The sequence below is a fragment of the Podarcis raffonei genome, chromosome 6 (genome assembly GCF_027172205.1).
Source record: "Podarcis raffonei isolate rPodRaf1 chromosome 6, rPodRaf1.pri, whole genome shotgun sequence".
NCBI classification, from domain to species: domain Eukaryota; kingdom Metazoa; phylum Chordata; class Lepidosauria; order Squamata; family Lacertidae; genus Podarcis; species Podarcis raffonei.
The window spans coordinates 6,228,909-6,255,109 of record NC_070607.1 but is presented as its reverse complement, the minus strand read 5'-3'; the positions used below and the strand labels follow the sequence as shown (position 1 = coordinate 6,255,109).

Here is a 26,201-nt window from a genome sequence, read left to right as displayed (position 1 = left end):
CTTTCCCAACATCAGGGTCTTCTCCAGGGAGTCTTCTCTTCTCATGAGGTGGCCAAAGTACTGGAGCCTCAGCTTCACAATCTGTCCTTCCAGTGAGCACTCAGGGCTCTCAGTACCCTTAATAAATCCCAGTTCCCAAGATTCGTTGAGAAAAGCCATGACGGTTGCGTGGAGCTTGGCCACTGGAAGCCCAACCAAGGCGAAGCCCACGCTTTGTACACCACCAGGGGTCCCAGCCACAAGCCACAGGTTTTGATCCAGCAATGGACAAATGGGTAGATGTAATGGAAGACATCAGACATCTACTTTAGAATTTCAAAGTCTGTATTATTGTTTGTTTTCATTTTAACTTCTAACCTGGCCCCTTTGCTGAGCAACCAAGGAAATACGTTGAAGGCAAACAGCAGTTCTGAAGTACAAAAACAACGGATCGGGACCTTCTTTCAGTCATACTTTCTTGTATCGATACTGTTTGCCCCTGCCTCTCCTCTACGTGCTACGGAAGCTGTGCAAAAGGTTATGGTTGGTAGTTTTCTTCAATGAAGAAGGGAGGGGAGGAGATTGGGGGAGGAATCAGCACCTTGAGCAAAAAAAAAAACCTCACCTGTGGCTTGGAAAAGAGGACACACCCATGTGTGCCAAAGAGGGAACAGGTTTTCAGGGTCAGCACCCTTGACGCACCCAGGAGAGATATGCAGTGCAGAATGTCAACACTCCAAGTTTGGATTCAGGAGTTTGGGTGGCCGCACAAGGCAAGGAGCAGTGCACCTTGGTTATCTGGCCTCCCCCCACCCCAATGTGCCCACTGCTATTGGGGAGGATGGCAAATACAGCGGAGACACTACTGGGATTTTGTTCTGCCAAGATTTTGAAGGAACCTTTTTAATTCAAGGTGGGGATGTGTCTGCAAAAGGCCACTCAGCACCGAAATAATCATTTCTCTCTACAAAAATTGTGACAGGGTTTGGACGAGCGTAATATCGGCTCATTTTAATTCTAGAAGTTGGGGGTCACAATGGCCGAGTTGCAATCTGGCCTTGATTTGAACCTATCTTTAAATACCTGGCAGTAGTTTTAAGCCTCATTAAACCATGCTCCAAGAAAAATGTAGTTCTCAAACTATATTTACTGCAATGGGCTGATGTTCCTGCATGAGCTGTTGGCTTGAAAAACCTCCTCAATCCAGTCCTGTTTGCACTTTGCTGTGTGCAATGAGTGGCCTGAGATGAAAACCACTTAGAAGCTTGGGTGATCAAGCGGTTTATACATAGCTGGAATAAATAAAGATAAAAATAAAATGTGCACCAGCACCCAACACCTCAGCTAATTGCGGTGGAGATCAGGTGAGCAGCATGATGAATATTCCCATGCAGAACCGCACACAAATCTCCCTTCTGCATCAGAACAACTCTCTTAGACCTTGCAAATAGGATTTAAATTAAGGCATGTGGGTCAAACAGGAGCGATATTACCACAGAAATACTCGCTTGAGTAGAAACCAGTAACCAGGGGACCAAAATAAATTCTGCATACATCTAGTCCACTAATACACTTGTTAAGAACCGCTGACCTCAGTTCTCTACCTAGGACTAGTAGAAAACTTTATTGGATGCAACCCAGATGAAATTGTTGTTGTTTAGTCGTTTAGTCGTGTCCGACTCTTCGTGACCCCATGGACCAGAGAACGCCAGGCACCTCTGTCCTCCACTGCCTCCCGCAGTTTGGTCAAACTCATGCTGGTAACCTCGAAAACACTATCCAACCATCTCGTCCTCTGTCGCCCCCTTCTCCTTGTGCCCTCCATCTTTCCCAACATCAGGGTCTTCTCCAGGGCTCTTCTCATGAGGTGGCCAAAGTACTGGAGCCTCAGCTTCACAATCTGTCCTTCCAGTGAGCACTCAGGGCTGATTTCCTTCAGAATGGAGAGGTTTGATCTTCTTGCAGTCCATGGGACTCTCAAGAGTCTTCTCCAGCACCATAATTCAAAAGCATCAATTCTTCGGCGATCAGCCTTCTTTATGGTCCAGCTCTCACTTCCATACATCACTACTGGGAAAACCATGGCTTTAACTATACGGACCTTTGTTGGCAAGGTGACGTCTCTACTTCTCAAGATGCTGTCTAGGCCTGTCATTGCCCTTCTCTCAAGAAGCAGGCGTCTTTTAATTTCGTGACTGCTGTCACCATCTGCAGTGATCATGGAGCCCAAGAAAGTAAAATCTCTCACTGCCGCCATTTCTTCCCCTTCTATTTGCCAGGAGGTGATGGGACCAGTGGCCATGATCTTCGTTTTTTTGATGTTGAGCTTCAGATGAAATTAGTTGCCACTAAATACTGCTGAAAGCAATCAACTTTGAGTGAGAAATCTGTTATCTAACAACCATTTTCCCCATTATGCTGGGTAGCCATGTGATCCACATGTTGCATCAGGGTAGCCAACACGGCACCCCCCAGATGTTGTAGGACTTCAGCTCCCATGAGCCCCATCTGCATCGCCAGTGGTCAGGGATGATGGGAGTTGTAGTCAACAATACACAAAGCGCAACAGGCTGAATAATAATAACTGTGAACATTTTATTGATTATTTCCTAACCTAAGGGTCTAGCCCAGTATGTGCAACGTATACAGTTCATATATATGGTATATAACCTATGATAGTTCATTTCTTCTTTTCTTTTCTCATTGTTTCTTCTTGTGAGTTCCTGTATAACACAATCCTGAGGTTTGTAGCTGCACCAGTCAGCTTGTGCCAGCCGTCTACATCAGCTGTGTTGTTCTCGTTACCTTGAGGACTTTTCTGTTTTCACCTAAGGATCGTGTTATACAGGAACTCGCAAGAAGAAACAATAAGAAAAGATGTAAGGAAGTTAGAGCTGGACCATAAAGAAGGCTGATCGCTGAAGAATTGATGCTTTTGAATTATGGTGCTGGAGGAGACTCTTGAGAGTCCCATGGACTGCAAGAAGATCCAACCTCTCCATTCTGAAGGAAATCAGCCCTGAGTGCTCACTGGAAGGACAGATCCTGAAGCTGAGGCTCCAGTACTTTGGCCACCTCATGAGAAGAGAAGACTCCCTGGAAAAGACCCTGATGTTGGGAAAGATGGAGGGCACAAGGAGAAGGGGACGACAGAGGACAAGATGGTTGGACAGTGTTCTTGAAGCTACCAGCATGAGTTTGACCAAACTGCGGGAGGCAGTGGAAGACAGAAGTGCCTGGCGTGCTCTGGTCCAGGGGGTCACAAAGAGTCAGACACGACCAAATGACTAAACAACAACAACATATACCATATATATATATGAACTGTATATGTTGCACATCCTGGGCTAGACCTTTACGTTAGGAAATAATAAAACGTTCACAGTAATTATTATTCAGCCCGTTGCACTTTGTGTATTGTGATAACTGTATTTGCGTAGCAAGGTATTGAATTTGTTTTGAGGGGGTTGTAGTCCAGCAATGTCTGTATCCATGTTACAACAGAGGCAGATGAGTCTGTGCAGCTACACTCCTTTTAGTAATGTGAGAAGGCTTGGACCGTGTGGCGGGAACCCAAACTGCAGCTCCTGTCCTTGCAATGCCAGTCCTTTGGTACCTCGATGGCTGCTGCAATTCTGATGGCACCGCAATGTGACTACTCAGCAGGAGGTAGGAGGGGTGTGAACTGTACCATATCCAGCTACCAGTGGAAGGATGTGTGCCTTGTTTTGTCTTTATTTTAGTTTAAAAAACCAAGAATTTCCCATCATGCTCTAATTTAGCACACCAGGGAAACGGCTAAGCTAAAAAACTTCTCCTTTATGTGCATCATGAAAGGAGGATTCTTATTTAGATATTTAAAACATTTCTCAAGGCAGCTGACAAAATAAAATAAAAACAATGCAACTATTGAGGAATGGCGTACCAGACAAAGCAGTCAGAGTAACAGCAGCAAAGGTGATTTAAGAAAAGTCGTCTTATTTGCCTTTTACTTGGCACTGGGAAAGGAGAGTGGATGCCAAGAGGACATTTTGAGGAGATGAGAAGGCCTTGTCCCTGCTTGCTACTCACCCAACCTCTGATGGTGAGGACATCCAAAGCAGGTCTCCAATAATGATGTAATTGGCAGGATCACATGGGAGAAGGTTAACCCTCCTCCCGGACTGTTTAAGGCAGCCTTAACAAACCTAATGCCCTCCAGATGTTTTGAATAGCAACTCCTATCAGCCTTGTTGGCTAGAGCTAATGGGACTTGTAGTCCAGGACATCTGGGCAGCACTAGGTTGACAAAGGCTGGCTTGGGGCAAATAGGTCAGTTTGAGGACTTTGAATCGTACCCAGAAACCAATTGGAAGCCATTTTTATGTGTGGGTCGGTCTTCATTTTCATGTAGCGCGATGTATGTAATGGATTTCCGTCAGTCCCATTGTGTTGCTTTCACTGGAATTTAGCAGGAGCTACACATTCAGTATAAGTCAGGAGGAGGTGGTAGAACTAGCTAAGATAAAGCCTATCTCTTTGCCAGGTTAGTTTTCTCCTGGAGTGCAGGTTTAAAACAAAACAAAACAAAACAGGGACATTTTAAAATTGCATCCTTCCAATGCAGATTGGCAGCATGGCCCAGTTAACCACCTCATTTTTCTGGGTGTTAGTCATGACTAACATTTGGTGGATTGTGCCTATTTTCCCAGCAAGGAAATATTCAGTGTGGAAAGTGTGTGTGTGTGTGTGTGTGTGTGTGTGTGTGTGTGTGTAAAAAACTCTCCACAGAGGAAGTTCAGTGAGTCCTCAGATGGTTTGCAGGTTCCAAGAACTGTTGACAGCTCACAAAACTGTACATAACGCAGTTGGGTGGATTTGCAAAATTAGCAGGTTGTTTTGGGACAGATCACCTGTCACTCTAAATGTACATTTGAGGCTCTTGTTTGCGCATTTGCTACCCCCCCCCCCCGCCCACTGCAACCCATTCTAGACCTCTGCAGGGATCTGATGAAACAGGCTCAAAGCTCAGGACCCCAATGTCTTGCAAGTGCCAAAAGATTTTTGGCATGTTTTGATAAAGCAGAATGAGGCTGCAATCCCATGCACATTTCCTGATAGTAAATCCCAGCTGAGGCAATGGGACTGACTTCTGGGTGAAATGGTTGCTCTCACTCTACACCAGGCTCTCCAGATGAGCAACTCTGTGTAACCAGGTTGTGAATGTTATGTAATTCTTGTCTCAAGTGTCTCAAAAATCTAAACACCCCCCCCCCCGCATCCCTGAGCTTGCTACGAGTACAGCAGGCATAGGCAAACTCCGGCCCTCCAGATGTTTGGGACTACAATTCCCATCATCCCTAGCTAACAGGACCAGTGGTCAGGGATATGAGGAATTGTAGTACCAAACATCTGGAGGGCTGAGTTTGCCTACGCCTGGAGTACAGTATGTGCAGAGGTGTCAGTAGGTACTTAAAGGGGCCCCAAACAAGGCCCAGGGCACAATTTTTTCACATGGCATTTGCATATGTTAATATGCCTCTGAGAAATTAAGATGGGCAAGGTCTTTGCTGGGTGCCTCTTCTCGCACCCCTGAACTTCAGACAAGTCCAGAAAACTGCCTTGCTTTGACAAATGCATCCTTGAGCAAGAGATTGTGGGAAGCCCCTAGGGCAGTGGTTCCCAATTTGTGGTCCGCACATCTCAGGGGGTCCATGTAACCCACCCAGGGGATCCGTAGCACCATTCACATCATGAAAACCACCATAGAGAGAGAAAACCTTTCAAAAGTAGGGGGTCTGTAGCTTGCCTTTTGTAAAGCAGAGGGTTTACAGTACTTAGCTAACTGGGGACCACTGTTCTAGGGGCTGAAGTTTGGAAGAGAGGAGGGGCTATGTGGCCAGCGGAACACACCCAGTATGACTGGGAACGCAGTCGCGGTGAAGGAAGGGAATGCTTCTCCCAGTCCATCCATCCATCCATGCCTCCAGCCCAATCTCTCACTCACACACTCGCTTCAGTCTTTCCAGTTACCTAGGTCAAGGTAAAGGGACCCCTGACCATTAGGTCCAGTCATGACTGACTCTGGGGTTGTGGCGCTCATCTCGCTTTATTGGCCGAGGGACCCGGCGTACAGCTTCCGGGTCATGTGGCCAGCATGACTAAGCCGCTTCTGGCGAACGAGAGCAGTGCACGGAAACGCCGTTTACCTTCCCGCCGGAGTGGTACCTATTTATCTACTTGCACTTTGACGTGCTTTCGAACTGCTAGGTTGGCAGGAGCAGGGACCGAGCAATGGGAGCTCACTCTGTCACGGGGATTCGAACCGCCAACCTTCTGATCGGCAAGTCCTAGGCTCTGTGGTTTAACCCACAGAGCCACCTGCGTCCCCTTTCCAATTACCTACCATGCTGCCAATGTTAGTGTTTCACCAACCAAGCCTTGTTTGGGCATATTTGCATATAGAAGCCCAAGAGACTTCTCCCGCATATGGAAGCCACCAGTTTTATACATCAGAACTCCCACTTGTGTAGAAACTCTATAAAGAGCTCATTGGGTGTTAGAATCGCTGCCGCTTCAGTGTGCAAGTAGGCGGTGGTATGACTGTTCCAAAAATATTCTTACATTGCAGAACTAATTTTCTGTGGGCAGGGACTTCTTACACTGGAAATGATTTTTAGAAAACCTAGTCTTCTGGTTAGGAACTTGGAAAGCTATCTTATCCTAACTCAGCTCATTGGTCCATCTGTGTCAGATCCTGAAAAGTCCAGCATTGTCTCTACTGAATGGAAGCTGTTATCCAGGGTTTTAGACAGGAGACTTTTCCAGTCCTATCTGGAGATGACTGGCATTGAATCTGGGACCTTGTGGTTGCAATGTGTGTGCTGTACTCCTCCCCCTTCCCTAACATTCTCGTTTTCTGTATGCAAGGAGTTTTTGCATGAGAAAGTGTTTGCTTGGAACGAAAGCTTCCCGCTGACATGCTAGGTCTATATGCAATCTGAAGTGGCCATCTAGAAACTATTTTATCACCAGTGGAACCGTGATTATCAGGGTGAAGTGCTACCATCCAGATTCCAGATCATGCCCATCTCACTTACACACTATACACTGAAAGTGCATCATTTCTGCCTGAGAATCCTGGAAACTGTAGCTTGTTAAGGGTGCTGGGGATTGTGGCTCTGTGAGGGGTAAGCTACAGTTCCCAGGATCCTTTAGGCAAAACCTTGTGCTTTCAATGTGCTATAAATGATGAGAGCCAACATTTAAGCGCTCAAGGGCAGTGGGTCATTGTGCTTATTCAGCTGGGCAGGGTCCAAACAGCTGGGGAAACTGGCAAACTGAGACACCTTCCATGCAAAGCTGGTGATGGAGGACTCTGAGAGACCCTCCCGGGTGGATCAAGCCCTTAGTAATTCAAATACAGAAACAACACTTGACAAATAACAAAGGGTGAAATTGCAAACATTGTAAGAGAAACAAATCCATAACATAACCCTGTACAAATCCTTCCGCAGATCCAGAGTTCTTTTTAAAGAGGCGCATGATATTGTCTTGCAACTTTCTTGAAACTCTCAAGCTTGGCATTAGCTTTCAACACTCACTTCACCCGTGGCCCTTCTTAGCCTTGTGAAACATGGTTTGTAGTCATCCTCCACATTCCATATCAGGACTTACTTATAAAAAAATATTATATTTTGCAGTTTCATCAAAGGTGTATCAGGAGGTTACCCTAAACATGGGCTTTGAATACTAGGGAAAGGGAGGTGGACGAGAGGCCACTAACTCCTCAGTGGTGCAGTTTGTGGATGTCAGAAGTCATCATGTCTATGAAAGCCTGTGAGAGTTAAGGAAATTGAGAGAACAGAGTCTTTTTTTTTTTTTTTTTGCAATAGAAAAGCCACCCAAATGCAGAATGCTAGTAATTGCACCACTTCCCAATCTCCCAGTTCCTTTCCTTTATCTTTTGCATATTACGTGCTTGTGTGTGTGGGTGTGTGGGTGTGTTTGTGTAATAAGCAGAGAATGGTTCACCTATTTTTACATTCTAGTACAGAGAATAGCATTCCGTTTGTAACTATTATATTACAAGGATATTAATTCCATTTATTTGTTTTCCTCCTCTCTACTTCCAATGAACAGCAGCACTGGAAGTGAGTTTAGCAAGGATTTTGCCATCCTTCTCGCTAATGCCACCATCATTACTGGGTAGGACAGTGTACAATAAATGGTGTGTTGGCTGACTTAGTATGCACTCATATGACCTGTCAAGGGAGACCAGTGTCTATTGCTTTGGAGAGAGAGAGAGAGACAAATAGGGTTTTCTACAGGTAAACACCAAATATGTTTGTGGGGGTCAGGGTGGACCTGCAAGAGTGTTTAAATACAAGTTAGTTTGTACTGTACATAGCCCTCCTTAGACAAGACCCTTCAGTGGACCCAACACTGTTTGCAGGTTCAGAAACAGCCAAGTTCAATGTCTTGGGCGCAATGTCACCACTTTCCCTCTTAGTAAGAAGAGCCTTGCTGCGATGATCAGGAACAATGTTGGGTCTTGGATGCACGTTCCGTTTTTGTTGAAAGGTTTCCGTAGCAATCCCCGCTGCCCCAAGGGGATCAAACCGAAGCACCCTACGGCCGTAACCGATTGTGATCAGACTTCTGTACTGAAAGCCCTCGAGTTGGGAAAGGTCTCATGTATGATGCAATGGTGATGGGTCACCGGGAAACTCTGGAGGCCAGCCATTTTGAGGGGCAGCCCCATTTCTTTGCAGCATGTAGGCATGTAGGTGATCCTCTCGCCCCCGTTACGCACCAGGTCAGCGGTCCGTATGTAAAAGGGGGAGCCATAGGGGGAGCAGGTCGGGCAATGGTTCCGATTGCCTGGCTTGTTAATCTCATGGGGCGGGAAAGAGGAGTTGCCCTGCCCGTCCATGATGCGAGAGTTGCAAGCGTTGCACATGGCATAGTGCGAGTGTGAAGGAAGGTCAGTCTCCTCCTGCTCCTCCTCCTCTTCCTCCTCTTCCTCTTCATCAGTGTCATCCTTCTTGCAGCAATAATACTAAAGCAGGAGGGAAAGAACTGGGGTTAGGTGGCACACGCAAAAAAAGGACATTAAAAATATAATAATGCTTAGCATGTCTTTAGTATAGTGGCAAGAGGGATGCGGGTGGCGCTGTGGGTTAAACCACTGTGCTGCTTGGGCTTGCTGATCAGAAGGTCGGTGGTTCGAATCCCCATGATGGGGTGAGCTCCCGTTGCTCGGTCCCTGCTCCTGCCAACCTAGCAGTTCAAAAGCACATCAAAGTGCAAGTAGATAAATAGGTACCACTCCGGCGGGAAGGTAAACGGCGTTTCCATGCGCTGCTCTGGTTCTCCAGAAGCGGCTTAGTCATGCTGGCCACATGAGCCAGAAGCTGGTTCCCTCGGCCAATAAAGCGAGATGAGTGCCGCAACCCCAGAGTTGTCTGCGAATGGACCTAATGGTCAGGGGTCCCTTTACCTTTAGTATAGTGGCGGCCACCATAGTCTCTCTGTTGAGCCCATGAGGCCGTTTTGGGCAAACCCTCTCCCCAGGCATACTATGATGCCAGGTGTTATGAGAATTAGAAGGTTTAAGATATAAAATAAATGTTCATAAATGCACCAGGCAAACACATACGTAAATATATAAACCACCTGTCTGAAACAATACGGGAAAATAGCCCTGAAACAATTTTGACTCTCCCAAATTGACCTCAAATGTTTCTCTGAGGAAATGGGGAAACCTCCCCATTGTCTCTTTGCTCACAAATCCTGTCTTAAGGGCGCATCTGTGTATGAATAGGGTGAGCCTGTGACCTGGATTCAGGAATTGAGTATTTACCATCACAAAAGAATGGCCAGGCTGCCCAGGTAATGCAATCTGTGACCATTATTAGGTACCCTGGCAAACAGGATTTCTGCTGTAGACCGCCTCCTCTGCTGTTGACCGCCTGCTTCTGTGATGTATGTATGATGTTTCGGGGGGGGCATTTTGGGCTCCAGGGTAGGCAATTTCAAAAGTCTACATAAGAGCTTGCACTCCAAGGTTCTGGGTTCCTCCTTCCTCCTACATGTGGGGAGTGGGGACCCTGTTGCAACAGTTTGATAAAGATCAGGATTAAAGGTAAAGGGACCCCTGACCATTAGGTCCAGTCGTGAGCAACTCTAGGGTTGCGGTGCTCATCTCGCTTTATTGGCCGAGGGAGCCGGCGTACAGCTTCCGGGTCATGTGGCCAGCATGACTAAGACTAAGCCGCTTCTGGCAAACCAGAGCAGCGCACGGAAACGCTGTTTACCTTCCCGCTGGAAGCACTTTGACGTGCTTTCGAACTGCTAGGTTGGCAGGAGCTGGGACCAAGCAACGGGAGCTTACCCCGTCGCAGGGATTTGAACCGCCGACCTTCTGATCGGCAAGCCGTAGACTTCATGGTTTAGACCACAGCGCCTCCCGCGTCCCTGCTAAGATCAGGCTTGCTTCTCAATATTCTCGGGTTGGCCTCTGTTATTTTCTCCTACCGATAGAGAACCTACATAAAAACCCCTTCTTGGGCACAGAAGTTTGGCCAGTTGCCAGGCACCTTCCCTTTGTTCTCCCGCCACTGAGATGCCGTTGGAGGCTCAGAGTGTGGTGGGGAGGGCAGTAGGAGAGATCAATGCACAGAGGCTTAAGACAACTGCAGGCTGTGAGCTCTGTGGCTCTAGAATACTGCCGGAAGAGGTTTTGAGAGAGGGTATGTGAACGTGAGTTTGTGGGAGGGAGGGAGGGAGGGAGGGAGGGAAGGAAGGAAGGAAGGAAGGAAGGAAGGAAGGAAGGAAGGAAGGAATATATGCGTTGCACATGTGGCGCTTCTGTGTTTGAGGGCAAAGATTCCCCATGCAGGACGAAATGGCAGGCCATGACTTGAGCATACCGAAGTTCCTTCCATTCCAACTGGGAGAGGCAAAAGGTCCCCTGCGTAAGTTTATGCATGAAAATCAGTGGCAACATTTATAGGTCTAAATGTTCTATATGTTAATTATGCATGTATACAGAAGATGCCAATTAATATATAATGCCTTTTGACTTCTGCAAAGAGATTTGGAGAAACATTCTGGACTGAATGAAGCAGTAGTTTATAGTGTTTCGTAGTTTGGTAGTGTTGTGTATTATTATTAAGATTACAGTCTTGCAAAGACCTGCACTGTCAACAATGTTTTCTTGTAATGAAAAAAAATACTGTTATGAACTGAGTTGAACAGGATCCAAATTGCAGCAGTCTGATTGGCCCTAGAACAATAGGATTCAGAATACAGCAGTCTGATTGGTCCTAGAACAATAGGATCCAGAATGCAGCAGTCTGATTGGTCCGCAGGAGCCACCCAATCCAACTCCAGGTGGAAGTGAATCTGCAACCTGATTGGTCTACAGGAGAATCCCGGAATTAGCCAATCACGTGGGGCCCATTGTGAAAATAATGTATATAAAGCAGACATTTTGGGGGAACTTCCATTCCTCCTCACCACTATGAGCTGAATAAAGAGCATGAAATCCACTCTCGACTCCGAGTATATTTCAAATACACAAAGCAAAAATAGGGACAGATAGCTATCTACCAGAGAGAAGTACCATAAAATATTTGTTTTTATTCTAATTTATTTTGGTTTGCTTTAAGTTGTTCCACTGGAAGAAAATTTTCTTTCTTTGGACCACCGGTATAAAATTTACGGCGTGTAATTCCTTAAGAGAGAATATTATGAAAATGATTTATAGGTGGTACATGACCCCAGTCAAGCTTGTGAAAATTTATCATTTGCCCAATAACAAATGCTGGAAATGTAATGGAACTGAAGGTACTTTCTACCACCTTTGGTGGACGTGCCCAAGGATTAAGGTCTTCTGGGAAACGATATATAATGAAATTAAGAAGGTGCTTAAGTGTACCTTTCATAAAAAACCAGAGGCTTTTCTCCTGGGCATAGTAGGCCAATTGGTGTCAAAGAAAGACAGGACGTTTTTTATGTATGCTACAACAGCAGCAAGAGTTCTACTAGCAAAGTATTGGAAGACACAAGAACTACCCACACTGGCAGAGTGGCAGACGAAGGTGATTGAATATATGGGACTAGCAGAGATGACGAGCAGAATCCGTGACCAAGGGAAAGAGACAGTGGAGGAAGACTGGAAGAAATTTAAATTTTATCTTAAAAATTCTTGTAAAATTACTGAGTGTTAAAATGTCATGGGTAAAGTATAGCAGATTTGCAGAGATATGACTGGATAAGAGGAAAGAAAAGGGTTATAGAAAGGAATTTATAAGTAATTCGGACCAGGGGTTGCTGAAAAAAGTTTAAAACAGGGATGCAGAAAAGGGAGGCATGGGGAAGTCGTTGAAATTGGGTATATGATAAAAAAAAATATGAAATTATACATGTTTATATGTTTGTTTGTCAGTGTTTGTTGTTTGTATTGTCTTATATTATATGTTGAAAAACTAATAAAAAAATTTATATATAAAAAAAAGAAAATTTTCTTTCTTATTCACTTCATATTGTGTTACATTACTTAATTCTTTCGCCTGGTTTTTGCCCCTCCCACTTCTGCCTTCCACCGCACCCATAATTGGAACGAGGTTCTTTGGACTTAGCACAATTCTGTATCCGCGCAGAGAAATTGTCTGACCAGCCCTGATGGTGGCCGAGAGTGTGAATTGCGACCTGGGAAGGCCCTTATTCAACTGTCATCTCACCCAGGTGCCCTTTGACCAAGATGCTTTCTCTGAACCTTAGCCACCTGTAATATGGGGATAATACTGACCTACTTTACAGGACTCCTGCAAAAATTATTGGGAGTCATTCTGCATAGAAACAGTAAAGATGTTTGTACCTTTAAGAACAGTTTTTGTGAGCTCTGGGCTGATTGGTTGCAGCTGGCCATGACTACAAAAGGATAAAAGCTGCAGTTTGAACTTTGCCTGCAAGAAAAACACCCACAAGCTTTGCTGTTTGTTGTTTTGAAATAAAACCTTTATTTGGTTTGGTTTTACACTGGTCTCATGGTGTCACAGTCTCTGTCTCTAACAAAAACTGCTAACAGAACAATCCTATGTGTGTTGAAACAAGTACTACTATACTACTTTTCAGTGGCGTTTACTCACAGGATTGCAACCTGAACTAATAGATTTGAAATACTGGTGTGACTCCCATGTTTCCCACAGCAAACATAAAATGTGGATGGCCTTCAAACATGGACATGAAAATGAAGGTACATTCTTTCACCTTTGGTGGACATGTCCCAGGATTAAGGCTTTCTGGGAAATGATATATAACGAATTGAAAAAGGTATTTAAATATACCTTCTTGAAGAAACCAGAGGCCTTTCTCTTGGGCATGTCCGGCCAAGTGGTGCCAAAGAAGGACAGAACTTTTGGACTTCCGGAGGCGGCGCGAAACAGCAATGGCGGTCCTCTTCAGTTGTTGAAGAGGGGCTCCGCGGAAAAGGGTCGTGCGCTGCGGCACAGCGACGACCCGTTTAGGAAAACCACGGGTAGAGTGAGCCCGTGGCCGTGGGATTCGGCGGGCACCAGGAGCGACCTCGGATACGCAGAAGGGACCCCGTAAGGGGCTCCGGAACGTGGAGGGGGTAGCGGTGCTGTGAATCCATCGCTCTTTCCGCGGAAGCGAAGCCGCGCGGCTGCTGCTGATGAGCGCTGACCTTTCTTCTTTGAACATTTGATTGGAAACAACAAACTCGTGAGTAAGAAATTTGAGGCTTTATTTGGACATCAAATTGGTGAATTTCGGCTGAAAGCGGGAGACGCTAAAAAGGAAGTCAGTCTTCCGTCCCTGTTTAAAGTACTGAGCAAAGTTTTTTTTAAAGCGGAAGCGTTGAAAGGAGTTTAAAAGAAGTTGGAACTTACCCTGCAAGTTTGGATTTGATTGTGAGACTGTGCTATACCTCTCTATATTTTGTGGATTATAAAGTTATAAGCCCCAGCTCACGGGCTGCCTGGATACAAAGTAACATCAGACTGTGGCAACTGTGTATAGAGACATAAAGTTACATTGGGCTACTTTGCAGTTACAAAAAAGGAACTGTTGTTCACACCTTCGCAAAGAACCTTTATCATCTGCAGTTTAAAGTGAATTTAGAGGGTTTCCCCCCCTTATTTTGGATTTTACCATATTTGGGAATTAAATGGTGGAAACTTTTGGGGAGCTCCCCCTGCTGGATTGTGGAAATATAAACCTCTGAGAACTGCTGGTTGTTTTGGAAATCTTTTTGCCTGGATGATTGCTTTTCCCATGGGATTTACAATTTGACCTTGAAACCTAGACAGTTGTGGAATGAGTGTGGCAGGAAAAACAAGGGCTGCCAAGAAAGCAAAACAAACTGAACTATTGCAATCAACTTTGCCTGTGCAGCCACGTAGATCATCTGTTCCAATTGTGACAGGTCTGCAAGAAGGACAATTTAAACAGCCAGTTTTGGAGGATATGGCTGCAGGAGGATTAGACCCTATTTCTAAAGAAATATTGGATCAACTGGCAGCATTAAATAAGAAAGCTGATGAACAAGCGGCTAAATTTGACCAGGTTACAGCAACGATTAATAAGTTGACAGACCAAGTTGCTCAAAACACACAGGCGATAGGAAATTTTGAAAAGACTATATCAGAGAACCGAAAATTAGCTGAGGACGCAAACACGAAAGCAGACCAAAACAAAAAAAGGATTGAGGAATTAAGAGGGGAAGTAAGACCACTGAGTAGACAGGTCACTGAACAACAGGCCTATCTGTCTATGGCGGAGCTGAAAAACCGGGAAAGTAATCTTAGGATTAGAAATATTCCAGAACTAGAAAAGGAAGATTTGGCTGGCTTTTTGACTGCAGAAATATCCAAGTTCTGGGGTTTGGCAGAAGAGAAAGACTTCAAAATCGTCACCGCTTTTAGATCGGGAAGAGTGGCCAAGAAAGATAAACCAAGGGATTGCTTGATCATATTGAGATACAAGCAAGAAAAAGACAACATACTTGGCCTACATTTTAAAAACCCATTGGTGATACAGGGAAAGACAGCAGAAATCTTCAGAGACATACCAAAACAATTGTTGGACTTAAGAACTACATACAAGGATCTGGCAAGATTATTAAGAAACAACACAATCCCTTACAGGTGGGAATTCCCCCAAGGATTATCTTTTAATTTGAAAGGGAAGAAGGTGAGAATCAGAACAGCAGAAGAGCAAGAAAAATTCCTAAACGATCACGGGGAGGACCTTCGAAAAGGGAAATACTTAATATGGGGGGTGGCTGGGCAAAATACTGTGAAATAATAGAAAGAGTGGGTGACACTTGGAGGTTGCAGAGCTTTGAAAAATTGAAAGGGAAGGTGCGAGACTGGTTTCACTATGCCCAAATTTTAGAGATCTTTAAAAAAGATAAAAAAATTGGTTTCCAGGTGGAAAAATCAAAATTAGAACTAGAATTACTTGAACCTAAGACGAAAGTGCTTTCAAGAATGTACAACTTGCTGCTTAAATGGAATACTCAAGATGAGACAGTCAAATCAGCCATGATAAAATGGGCACAAGATATTGGATACAACATTATGTTTGAGGACTGGGAAAGGTTATGGACCACCGGTATGAAATTTACGGCATGTAGTGCCTTAAAGGAAAATATTATGAAAATGATGTACAGGTGGTACATGACCCCAGTCAAACTTGCAAAGATATACCATTTGTCTGATAATAAATGTTGGAAATGTAAGGAGGCTGAAGGAACTTTTTACCACCTCTGGTGGACATGCCCGAGGGTGAGGGCCTTCTGGGAAATGATTTATAACGAGTTGAAAAAGGTATTTAAGTATACCTTTCAGAAGAAACCAGAGGCCTTCCTCTTGGGCATTGTGGGCCAGAGGATACCTAAGAAAGACAGAACCTTCTTTCTATATGCAACGACTGCAGCAAGAATTCTCATAGCTAAATACTGGAAGGCACAGGAGCTACCCACACTGGAAGAATGGCACACACAACTGATGGACTATATGCAACTAGCCGAAATGACTGGCAGAATCCGAGACCTGGGAGAAGAGGCTGCGGAAGAGGATTGGAAAAAATTTAAGGACTATTTACAAAAACATTATAAGATATATGAATGTTAAAAATTTGCTAAGGTTTGAGGTAAATATGCTTCAGTATTGAAATTCGGAGTTGATAGAAACAAAGTTAATGATTGAGAAAAGTTTTAATTTCAGAGTGAATAATTAGATGAAAATACAAAAACACAGGAAACAAGGTATTAATTTGCTGTTTATATTTATTATAAAGAATGCAGGGATGGAGGAGATGGGGAAGTCCAGTGGATGATGAAAAAAAAAAAAAAAAGACTTCGAAAAATGAATTTTTTCTTGTTTAATTTCTTTTTCTTTCTGTAAAACCGCTTTTGTTGTGTTATTGATGATGGATTTAGATTCTGGAAAAAAGCAATAAAAAAATTTATAAAAAAAAAAAAAACAAAGAAGGACAGAACTTTTTTTATGTACGCTACAACAGCAGCAAGAATACTCATCGCAAAGTATTGGAAGACGCAAGATCTACCCACTCTGGAAGAATGGCAGATGAAACTGATTGACTGTATGGGATTGGCAGAAATGACGAGCAGAATCCGTGACCAGGGAGAAGAGTCGGCAGAAGAAGATTGGAAAAAATTTAAGGACTACTTACAGAAATATTGTAAAATTAAAGAAAGTTAAATGGTGTTGGATTGAAACTAAGTGGTTTCTAGCTGTAATGATATAAAGGAACATAGAGGGGGGGGAAAGGGTCTGGAAAATAAGGTAATATTATAAGCTGTAATGCTTTAAGTGAAGGATTTGCTGAACAAATATTTTAATTGGAATACGAGGAGGAGAAGTACGAGGAGGTCTGAGAAATTTGTTATTGAAAGGTATGTTTTATGAACTATATGTTTTTTTTAATTTTTTTGTTTGTTCTGTTTTTGTTTGTTTGTTTAAAAAATTTTGAAAATTTAATAAATATTTAAAAAACAAACAAACAAACATGGACATGTGTCTTTAAACAGCCATGAATCCAGATTGGGCCACGCATGGTCTCCATCCTTCTGATGTTTGCTGAAAGACCATGTCACTCTGGTGCACCTGCAGTAGAGTTGTTTCTTGCCTAAAATATGACGCTTTCTTTGGATACAGGAGCAAAACAACCCATAAAAGCATAGATTCTTACCTGTAGCCTACAATAGCACAGAACAGCAATGATACACAGTAAGATCACTGTCGCTAGTATTCCTCCAGTGATTACAACAGTTCCTGCTGTCATCCGACCGATTCTCCATCAAACTCTAGAAGAGCAACAAAGATAACCAGTAACAATTCAGAATCCCTATAGCAAGGGGAGGCAGAAGGTAAGATTGAGGTGTACAACTAGTAGATCTCTGGGGGATTTGCCGTAGATCTAAAATTCTTCAGCAACAATAAAAAAAAGTGGCTTTCCCCTCCAAGACTGCTGAAATAAAGAAAGCTTAGGGTAACCAGGAGTGGACTCTTCACTTCAAAATGTGCTCAGAGACAACCTCAGAAGTTACTTGTCATGCTGGCTGTGTTCTGCCTCCCCTATTGGAGACCATATGCCTCTGAATTGTGGGAAATGGCAGTCAAATATAACTAGAAAGGTTAGTGCTACTTAATGCATGAAGGGGTTAAGATCATAGAACTGTATTCCTAGACTCAGCTAGCTCACATTCCTCACCTGGAAGGAAGTTATGTTTCCTCCTTGGTTCGTTTGTTTGTTTTTAAATAAATTTTATTTAAAGTTTTTGTGACAGAAAATGAAGTAAAAACTAGAAAAAAGCCCCACAATCATTCAAAATAATTCAAATTACAAACACAATCATTTTGCTTTTATATCACATTCTCAATAATTTTCCAAGTACCACCCTCTGCTTCCCTCCCCCCCAAATTCCCCTCACCCATGTGAGATTTTATTGGCATTTGTATTATTGTTTCTTCTTGTGTTAGCAGTTATTTCTACTTAATAGTCATATCCTTTATAATATCATCTTGTATCCTTGCAAGTTTTTCCTTTTACGTTTATGTTAAACTTAATTTCCATGTACATGTACACACTCCCACTCTCTCTTAATTTTTTGCTTGGGACAGCCCCTAATCGATGCTGTTCATTTTGCCATCTCCATAAATTCACAGATCTTAATTCTCCATTCTAATAATTCTGGTATTTTTTCCTGTTTTCCAATTTTTTTGCCACTAGTAATCTAGCTGCTGCTGTCACATAGAGGTATATATTCTTTTTATCTTTGGGGATATCGTTGGTTATTAAGCCTATCAGATTCTGGTTTTTTGAGAATTGTGCTTTTAAATATTCTTTTCAACTCTTAATGTATCTTGGTCCAAAATTGTTTAATCACCTTACACCCCCACCACATATGGTGCATTGTTCCCACCTCCGCTTTACATCTCCAACAAAGGTTTGAATATTTTTTATAGATCTTTGCCCATTTGACTGGGGTGAGGTACCAACGATAACACATTTTCATTATATTTTCTCTTATCAAATAACAAGCTGTGAAATTTATAATTTTTCCCACCTATCTAAATGTATTGTCTTGCCCAGAACTTGTGACCCCTTTATTATTGTTTCTTTTATTACTTCATCTTTCAATTCCCGCTCAGGGAGTAGATTGTACATTTTCGATATAATTTTTTTATTTGACTGTAATAGTTCGCTTTTGTCAGGGAAATGCCATCGGAGCCAGAGGGAGAGGGAGGGCTCCAGAGGGATTCCGGAGAGCGTCCCGGGAGGGAGAGAAGCAGCACATCTTCTGGGGAAGGAAATCAGCGTAGCACCAGTGGAGAAGGGGGGCAGATGGGGGAATTGGCGAGGTGGCTCCAAGACTCCTCGCCAGGGACCAGTGGGGAGAGCACGGGTCCTCCGCTGCCCACACCCTCCCTGCGCAGAAGGCTTCCACGCAGGGAGACTAGGCGGAGACTAGGCGTCAAAGAGCTTCTTTGCTGGAAGAAGTTCAAGAAACGCCCACTGACGGATTCTGCCAGCGATTGAGACAGCCACGGGTTAGTGGCTGTCCAGACAGAAAGGGTTCACTCAGGCAACCAGCCAGGTGTGGCGCCGATTTACGCACAAGCAACCCCTAGAACCATTACAGCTTTGCAATTTGGAATTTGGTTCGTTCTTTTTCACTAAGTGAACTTACCAAGGTAGGACATGCCTGCGCTTGCTCACCAGAAGCTCAGACTGTGTGCTTGGCACTATTTCACTATCTTGTCTGCAGGGAATTAGATGACATTGACTATTTAATGAGCATTCATTCTGATCTGTTTGTGGGCAGGTTAAATGATGTTGCTTCAAGTGTCTTCCCACACTTCCCTGTGCATTTCCCTCGGGGAGTGGGGATCTGTTGTGCAAGACATCCCAGTCAACTACAGCTGTGCAACCAAAATTTGCAGACATGTGACTGAATCCCACTCAAAAACAGAAAAATTATGGAAGCAGCCTGCGTCTCCTTTACTCCTCCTTGGTTGGCCTTGGGGTGCTAGTAAAAAAGCCAAAGTAGATCAGGCTTTATATTGTCTCCCTGCTTATTTAACTTATATGCAGAATTCATCATGCGAAAGGCTGGGCTGGATGAATCCCTAGCCGGAATTAAGATTGCCAGAAGAAATATCAACAACCTCAGATATGCAGATGACACAACATTGATGGCAGAAAGTGAGGAGGAATTAAAGAACCTTTTAATGAGGGTGAAAGAGGAGAGCGCAAAATATGGTCTGAAGCTCAACATCAAAAAAACGAAGATCATGGCCACTGGTCCCATCACCTCCTGGCAAACAGAAGGGGAATAAATGGAGGCAGTGAGAGATTTAACTTTCTTGGGCTCCATGATCACTGCAGAGGGTGACAGCAGTCACGAAATTAAAAGACACCTGCTTCTTGGGAGAAAAGCAATGACAAACCTAGACAGCATCTTAAAAAGCAGAGAGGTCACCTTGCCGACAAAGGTCCGTATAGTTAAAGCTATGGTTTTCCCAGTAGTGATGTATGGAAGTGAGAGCTGGACCATCAAGAAGGCTGATCGTCAAAGAATTGATGCTTTTGAATTATGGTGCTGGAGGAGACTCTTGAGAGTCCCATGGACTGCAAGAAGATCAAACCTATCCATTCTGAAGGAAATCAGCCCTGGGTGCTCACTGGAAGGACAGATCCTGAAGCTGAGGCTCCAGTACTTTGGCCACCTCATGAGAAGAAAAGACTCTCTGGAAAAGACCCTGATGCTGGGAAAGATGGAGGGCACAAGGAGAAGGGGACGACAGAGGACAAGATGGTTGGACAGCGTTCTTGAAGCTACCAGCATGAGTTTGACCAAACTGCGGGAGGCAGTGGAAGACAGGAGGGCCTGGCATGCTCTGGTCCATGGGGTCACGAAGAGTCGGACACGATTAAACGACTAAACAACAACAAAAGATCAGACAAGCATGAAATCTTCCCACTCTTGCCCTGATGCCTCCAAGTATTGCTGCTGTTCTCTACTGTTATTGTCTTATGTTGTTACTTATTTTTAAAATGGCTTTTTAAAATTACATTTAAATAGGATTTTAGAAAGGCAGTGGGCTGAACCAGTTTAGTCAATTGATTAATCTATTGAAGCTTCACTGATGAATCAAGTTTTAACCAGCGAGAGCCACATTTAATCTTTGGGATCAAGAGTTAAAGATATTGTTAGTCTGTCTAGTGTGGTAACGGTTCTGGGATGCTGCTGGAATTGGAAATGTAAAAGGAAACATTAAAGATGACTTTTAGCTCTGATGACGTTGAGGATTAGATTGAAACACCCCCATTGAAGCAGCTGGTCTGTTATTCCATTGAGTTGCGGGTTGTGTAATGCCTTTATTCCTAATTAAAAGAACAGCTGAGGCACAGCACATCAGTCTCATTAAAAGCCAAAGCAAATGAAAGTTTGTATTGATTCCTCGATCAATCTGTTACAAAACAAACTAAACATCTCGCAGTATTTGATTTTCCTCTGCAAGAGCCCTGGATCTGGGGCTTGCTTCCTGGAATGGTCAGTTCCTTATCTTCTAGATACTCCAGGGACAAATCCAAAGAGTCTTGAAATGGCAAGATAAAGGGTCTCCAAAACTAATACAGATTTTATACTACTGCCTTGGTAGCATGTGGCTTTCGACAGACTATGTCAGGGGTTGTTCTCAATGTTGGGTTGCATCTAGAGATCTGAAACATTGCCCTTCCATTAGAAAACAGCAGGGATATGGCTTTTTCCAATAAAGAGTAATTTATTGTGAAGAGGACATCACAGAGCACACATTTCTGAACAGGCTTTTTATTATTATTATTTATTATTATTATTTAAGGAAAGGTACCGGGTTTTTTTCCTGCGAACCTAGCAGTTCAAAAGCACGTCAAAGTGCAAGTAGATAAATAGGTACTACTCCAGCAGGAAGGTAAACAGCGTTTCCGTGCGTTGCTCTGGTCCGCCAGAAGCAGCTTAGTCATGCTGGCCACATGACCCGGAAGCTGTACGCCGGCTCCCTCGGCCAATAAAGCGAGATGAGCGCCGCAACCCCAGAGTCGGCTACGACTGGACCTAATGGTCAGGGGTCCCTTTACCTTTACCTACCGTATTTTTTGCTCTATAAGACTCACTTTTCCCCTCCCAAAAAGTAAGGGGAAATGCGTGTGCGTCTTATGGAGCGAATACAGGCTGCACAGCTATCCCAGAAGCCAGAACAGCAAGAGGGATCGCTCTTTCCTCCTCTAAAAACTAGGTGCATCTTATGGTCTGGTGCGTCTTATAGAGCGAAAAATACGGTAATTACCTCATCCAGTTTTGAACTATGAGCCTTCATGCCACACATCAGAAACGGGGATAAAATGCTTATCGTTCATAAATAACTTGAAAGTTTTAGGATTATTTTATAAAGCAATTTCCCACCATTGCACCAAACTGGCAGCAGCCCAGGTGCTCTCCAGGTGACTTTGCCTTCAATGCCTCACTTTGAGGAAGAATCGTCAGAGGATCACTTCCTCAGAGAGAGGAACGAGGCATCCATGCCACTGTTACCTTTTCAGGTGCACAAGGAGGAACGCAGGAGGAAGAGGGCATTAGCAGGGAGCAGTGCGGGGGGCATGTTGAACATTTCAACTTCCAAAAATGAGGGGTGCCAGAAAGTTGTAACATGACTTGAGAATTCAAAAGATATTTTGGTTAAATTAACGTAATTTGGTTTTGCTTGGTAAGTCGCAACCTGTGTAAAATTGCATATTAAATATCAAATGTGATTGCAGTTATAGATTTATATTCTTATTTAGCACGACATTTTCAGAAGGTAAAATTAACATTCTTGAGTTTCCCAAAAGTTTTTGTGTGTGCTTCTTCATCAAACATAAACCTACTGAGCTAAACGTTGTCCAGACACACAAAAAATCAACAGCAGATTTGCATTCTTCACGCCCCAGAGCATATTTTTATGACTGAAGAAATTTGCAAAGATTAAGTTTCAGCCCCTCAAATGACACACCCTAGACTGGCTGTGTTGGCTGGCTATGAGCCAGTCAGTCAAGGCAGGCAGGTGGCTGGCCGGCCCTGTGAGAGGTGGATGAGGGAGATCACATTCCTACCTGCCCTCCTGATCATTCAGCATCATCTCCTCAGCGTCATTCACAGGGAGGGCTGGTTCTGCCAGCCTAAAACAGTGCATAGCTGTCAAGCGTCCCTTATTTGGCGGGACAGTCCCTTATCCCAGCGCCATGTCCCGCTGCTGTCCCGGATTGATGATGTCCCTTAAATAAGCTACTGAAGGTAATGGGGCCCTTTCTATGGCCAGCTGTCCTTTGTCAACAACAAATTGTTGCTGTTTTTTTGTGTTGGATATATGCTATATGGTAATTTATAGACCTAATAGGTATCTAAAGCCATTTGCACGCAACAAAATATGTATTTTATCAAAGTAATTGTTGATCCCTTATTTTGGCTGCTGATCCCTTATTTTCGAGGCTGCTGGTCCCTTATTTTCAAATCTGTAAGTTGACAGCTATGAAACAGTGAGGTGAGATTGCATGAAAACTGAACAACGTGGCCTCTTGGGACAAAACCTGAAGTGTCTGTTATCTGCAGTGGGACGGATTACCTGAGACAAGAGATGATTAAACTGAAGCTGGGTGAAAGGGATACTCTGAAACAACAGGAAAATTAGCAGAGTCGCTGTCACTACAACGAGTTTCCGGCTGCAGTCTGATTGGACAATCTTGAGGGGCAAAGCCAATTGAGGCAAAGGGTCCCAAGACCTGAGTATTCAGGATGTGTCATGTGAGAAATGGCAGTGAGTATGTTTAATTTGAAGATATGCAAATGGATATGGATTGTATTGCCAATGGGGCAGTGTCAGAAGGAGACACTTGCACTTGCCAGTGGGCTAATGGAGTCCCATCAGCCCCGATCAGAATAGTCAATGGTCAGGGATGATGGATGCTGTAGTCCAAAACACCTGGATGCATAGCTGTCAATTTACAGATTTGAAAATAAGGGACCAGCAGCCTCGAAAATAAGGGATCAGCAGCCAAAATTAGGGGTTTTGGCTTTGTTTATACAGAAATCCGGCACTGATGGAGCCATGCTGCTTTGGCTGTGACTGACTATGAATTTGCAGCACCGTGATGGCCGCTAAGCGCCGCTCTTCTGCATCCCTCCCCATCCCTTCCTCTTCCTCCTCCCTCAGGCCGCCTCCTCAGCCGCCGCTGCCACCTCTGGCTTCCCCTGGCAGCGTGGCAGAAGTCTCGCAAGAGAGGGGCTGCCTGCCCGCCCACCGCCACCTGTCTCCTCATGACGCGCCCCTGAAGGGGAAAGGGGAGAGATGGAGACGCGGCAGCTCGTGCGCTCTCTCTCTCGAGGCAGAGGACCCCAAGCCGGTGCTTCCCTCCCGAGCCGGGCGAGCATGAAACCCGGGAAATTTAAGGGACATCATCAATCTGGACAGCAGCGGGAAACGGTGCTGGGATAAGGGAGTTTCCCGCCAAATAAGGGACGGTTGACAGCTATGCCTGGATAGCATCGCGTTGGCTACCCCTAAAACAATGTTGGCAATTGGCAAAGAGATTGGGGTGTATAAAAGGGATTAGCATACATCCAGAGTTCTTGTGCTTCTCAGTCAGATGATGAGGACAATAAATCCCCTTTCAGTGAGGTTATGGGTTGCTTCCTCTGCTTGAAAAGAGGAAACACTCATTCTGCAGCTACCTGTAGAATGGAACTTAAAGAACATTGCAGTTTTGGGGTACACAGAGGACTGGGCTACTTGGCAAGAAGGTTCTATTTAGCAATCTTTTTTTTTTTAAAAAAAGCAAATTTTAATATTTATATGTTAATTTCCTCCACTGTTCTTGCAGTCAGCAGACAGTGGTCCGCGAGTATTTCTGCATAGAGCGGTGCCCCCTCAGATGGTAGTTCATGGGATAATTCATGAGCGCTCATCTCAGCATTCTCCCCTGGGTGATCTCCACCCATTAAAGCATCCCCACCTACCTGGGAATGAATTCTATTTGGTGTGGTAGGTTCTGAGTTCTGTGCTTTTACGAAATCGTCCATTTTGCTCTGCTTGCTCTTCTGTGGGCTCCCTTCTGGAGATGAGGCCGGTCGTTTCCTTTTCCTAGGCATTTTCCAGGGATAGAGCCGCTGTATATCAGAGCAGCTTCTGCTGTAAATCAGGAAGCTCGGCGTCTACCCACGATAGGGCGTCTAATCTCCACTCCTGCTGAGCTGGAGCTAATTAGGGCCTTCTCCGGAGCTTTCCAGACTTTCTGTAACTCAGGCCCTTGACCTAAGCTTTGTAAATTAATAGCTGCCAACTAACAAAGATGAAGTACTGAGGCTGATAAAAGCTAATAAAAACTGATAAAAAAGCTAATAAAAACTGATAAAAATAATAAAAACAGCATCAACTGATGCGGAGTTCAAGTCGACGCTACTACTAACGACGACGCCATCTTGGAATCTGTATTGATTTGTAATGTTTTGTTGGGTCTCTGGACCGTAATAAAGATAGTTGTAATATTTATATGCTGCCCATCTGACTCAGTTGCCCCAGCCACTCTGGGGTTAGTAGTGGGACCTCCAACAAAATGTTGTGGTGTGGAGTGCTCCTGTTGAATGTTTCAGCCAGCCAGCTATGCCTTATGTCAGAATACTCCATTCCGATCCAAACTCACACACAACCAGCATGGCCACGGAGCATGTTCAGTCCCTTAAAGGATTATTATTATTATTATTATTATTATTATTATTATTATTATTATGAGAGCCAGTGTGGTGTAGTGATTAAGAGCGGTGGACTTGTAATCTGGTGAACCGGGTTCGCTTCTCCGCTCCTCCACATGCAGCTGCTGGGTGACCTTGGGCCAGTCACACTTCTCTGAAGTCTCTCAGCCTCACTCACCTTATAGAGTGTTTGTTGTGGGAGAGGAAGGGAAAGGAGAATGTTAGCCGCTTTGAGACTCCTTCAGGTAGTGATAAAGCGGGATATCAAATCCAAACTACTACTACTACTACTACTACTACTCTTCTTCTTCTTCTTCTTCTTCTTCTTCTTCTTCTTCTTCTTCTTCTTCTTCTTCTTCTTCTTCTTCTTGCCCTCTTGGTCTTTTTCTCAAAGACTTCTGCAAACCTTTGAGTTCTCCCAAGCTTGTATTTGGATGGCGATGCTTTGGCTACATAAGGACCCAGGACTCAGACAATGAGCTCACTTTGAGTATAGGATACAGATCGGGTATGATATAGCTACCGGTAGGCCTATCCTCCATGAAGCCAATCTTCTATATTTGTATTTGTTTTTTTAATTATTTGTCTGCACATTTATTCCCCGCCATTCTGCCCATCAACAGCTCACAGAGCAGCTCATGGTTGGAATCAACAACTAATACACAACCCAAGGGAAAGTAGGATTTGAAATGTTATGGGGTACTTACGTTCAGTGAAGGGTGCGCTGGGCCTGCAAGACAGAACAGAGGCGACAGATAAATCAATCTCATTCTTTCATTCTCTGATCTCTTATCAGCGGTGGGAAGCAGCTACGCCACCCTCTAGGATCTAGCTAGATGTTCACCAAATTGTTGTTTGTAATATGGCATCAGTGCATAGATGGTACCTGACAGAGTAACATGGGGGTAAAGAAGAACAA

The 26,201-nt window shown here is 44.1% G+C and overlaps 1 protein-coding gene across 1 annotated transcript in view; it reads right to left on the bottom strand.

Annotated features, from left to right (window-relative positions):
- Positions 1 to 7,411: 7,411 nt before the first annotated feature.
- Positions 7,412 to 26,201, bottom strand: part of FAM163A (family with sequence similarity 163 member A) — a 118,023-nt gene continuing 99,233 nt past the window's right edge. The window contains exons 3-5 of the mRNA XM_053391294.1: positions 25,990 to 26,012; positions 17,206 to 17,320; positions 7,412 to 9,019 (exon numbers count right to left, since the gene is read on the bottom strand). Of these exons, the coding sequence (XP_053247269.1) occupies positions 8,612 to 9,019; positions 17,206 to 17,298 (501 nt within the window). The 5' untranslated portion in view covers positions 17,299 to 17,320; positions 25,990 to 26,012 and the 3' untranslated portion in view covers positions 7,412 to 8,611. The remainder of the gene's footprint in view (positions 9,020 to 17,205; positions 17,321 to 25,989; positions 26,013 to 26,201) is intronic.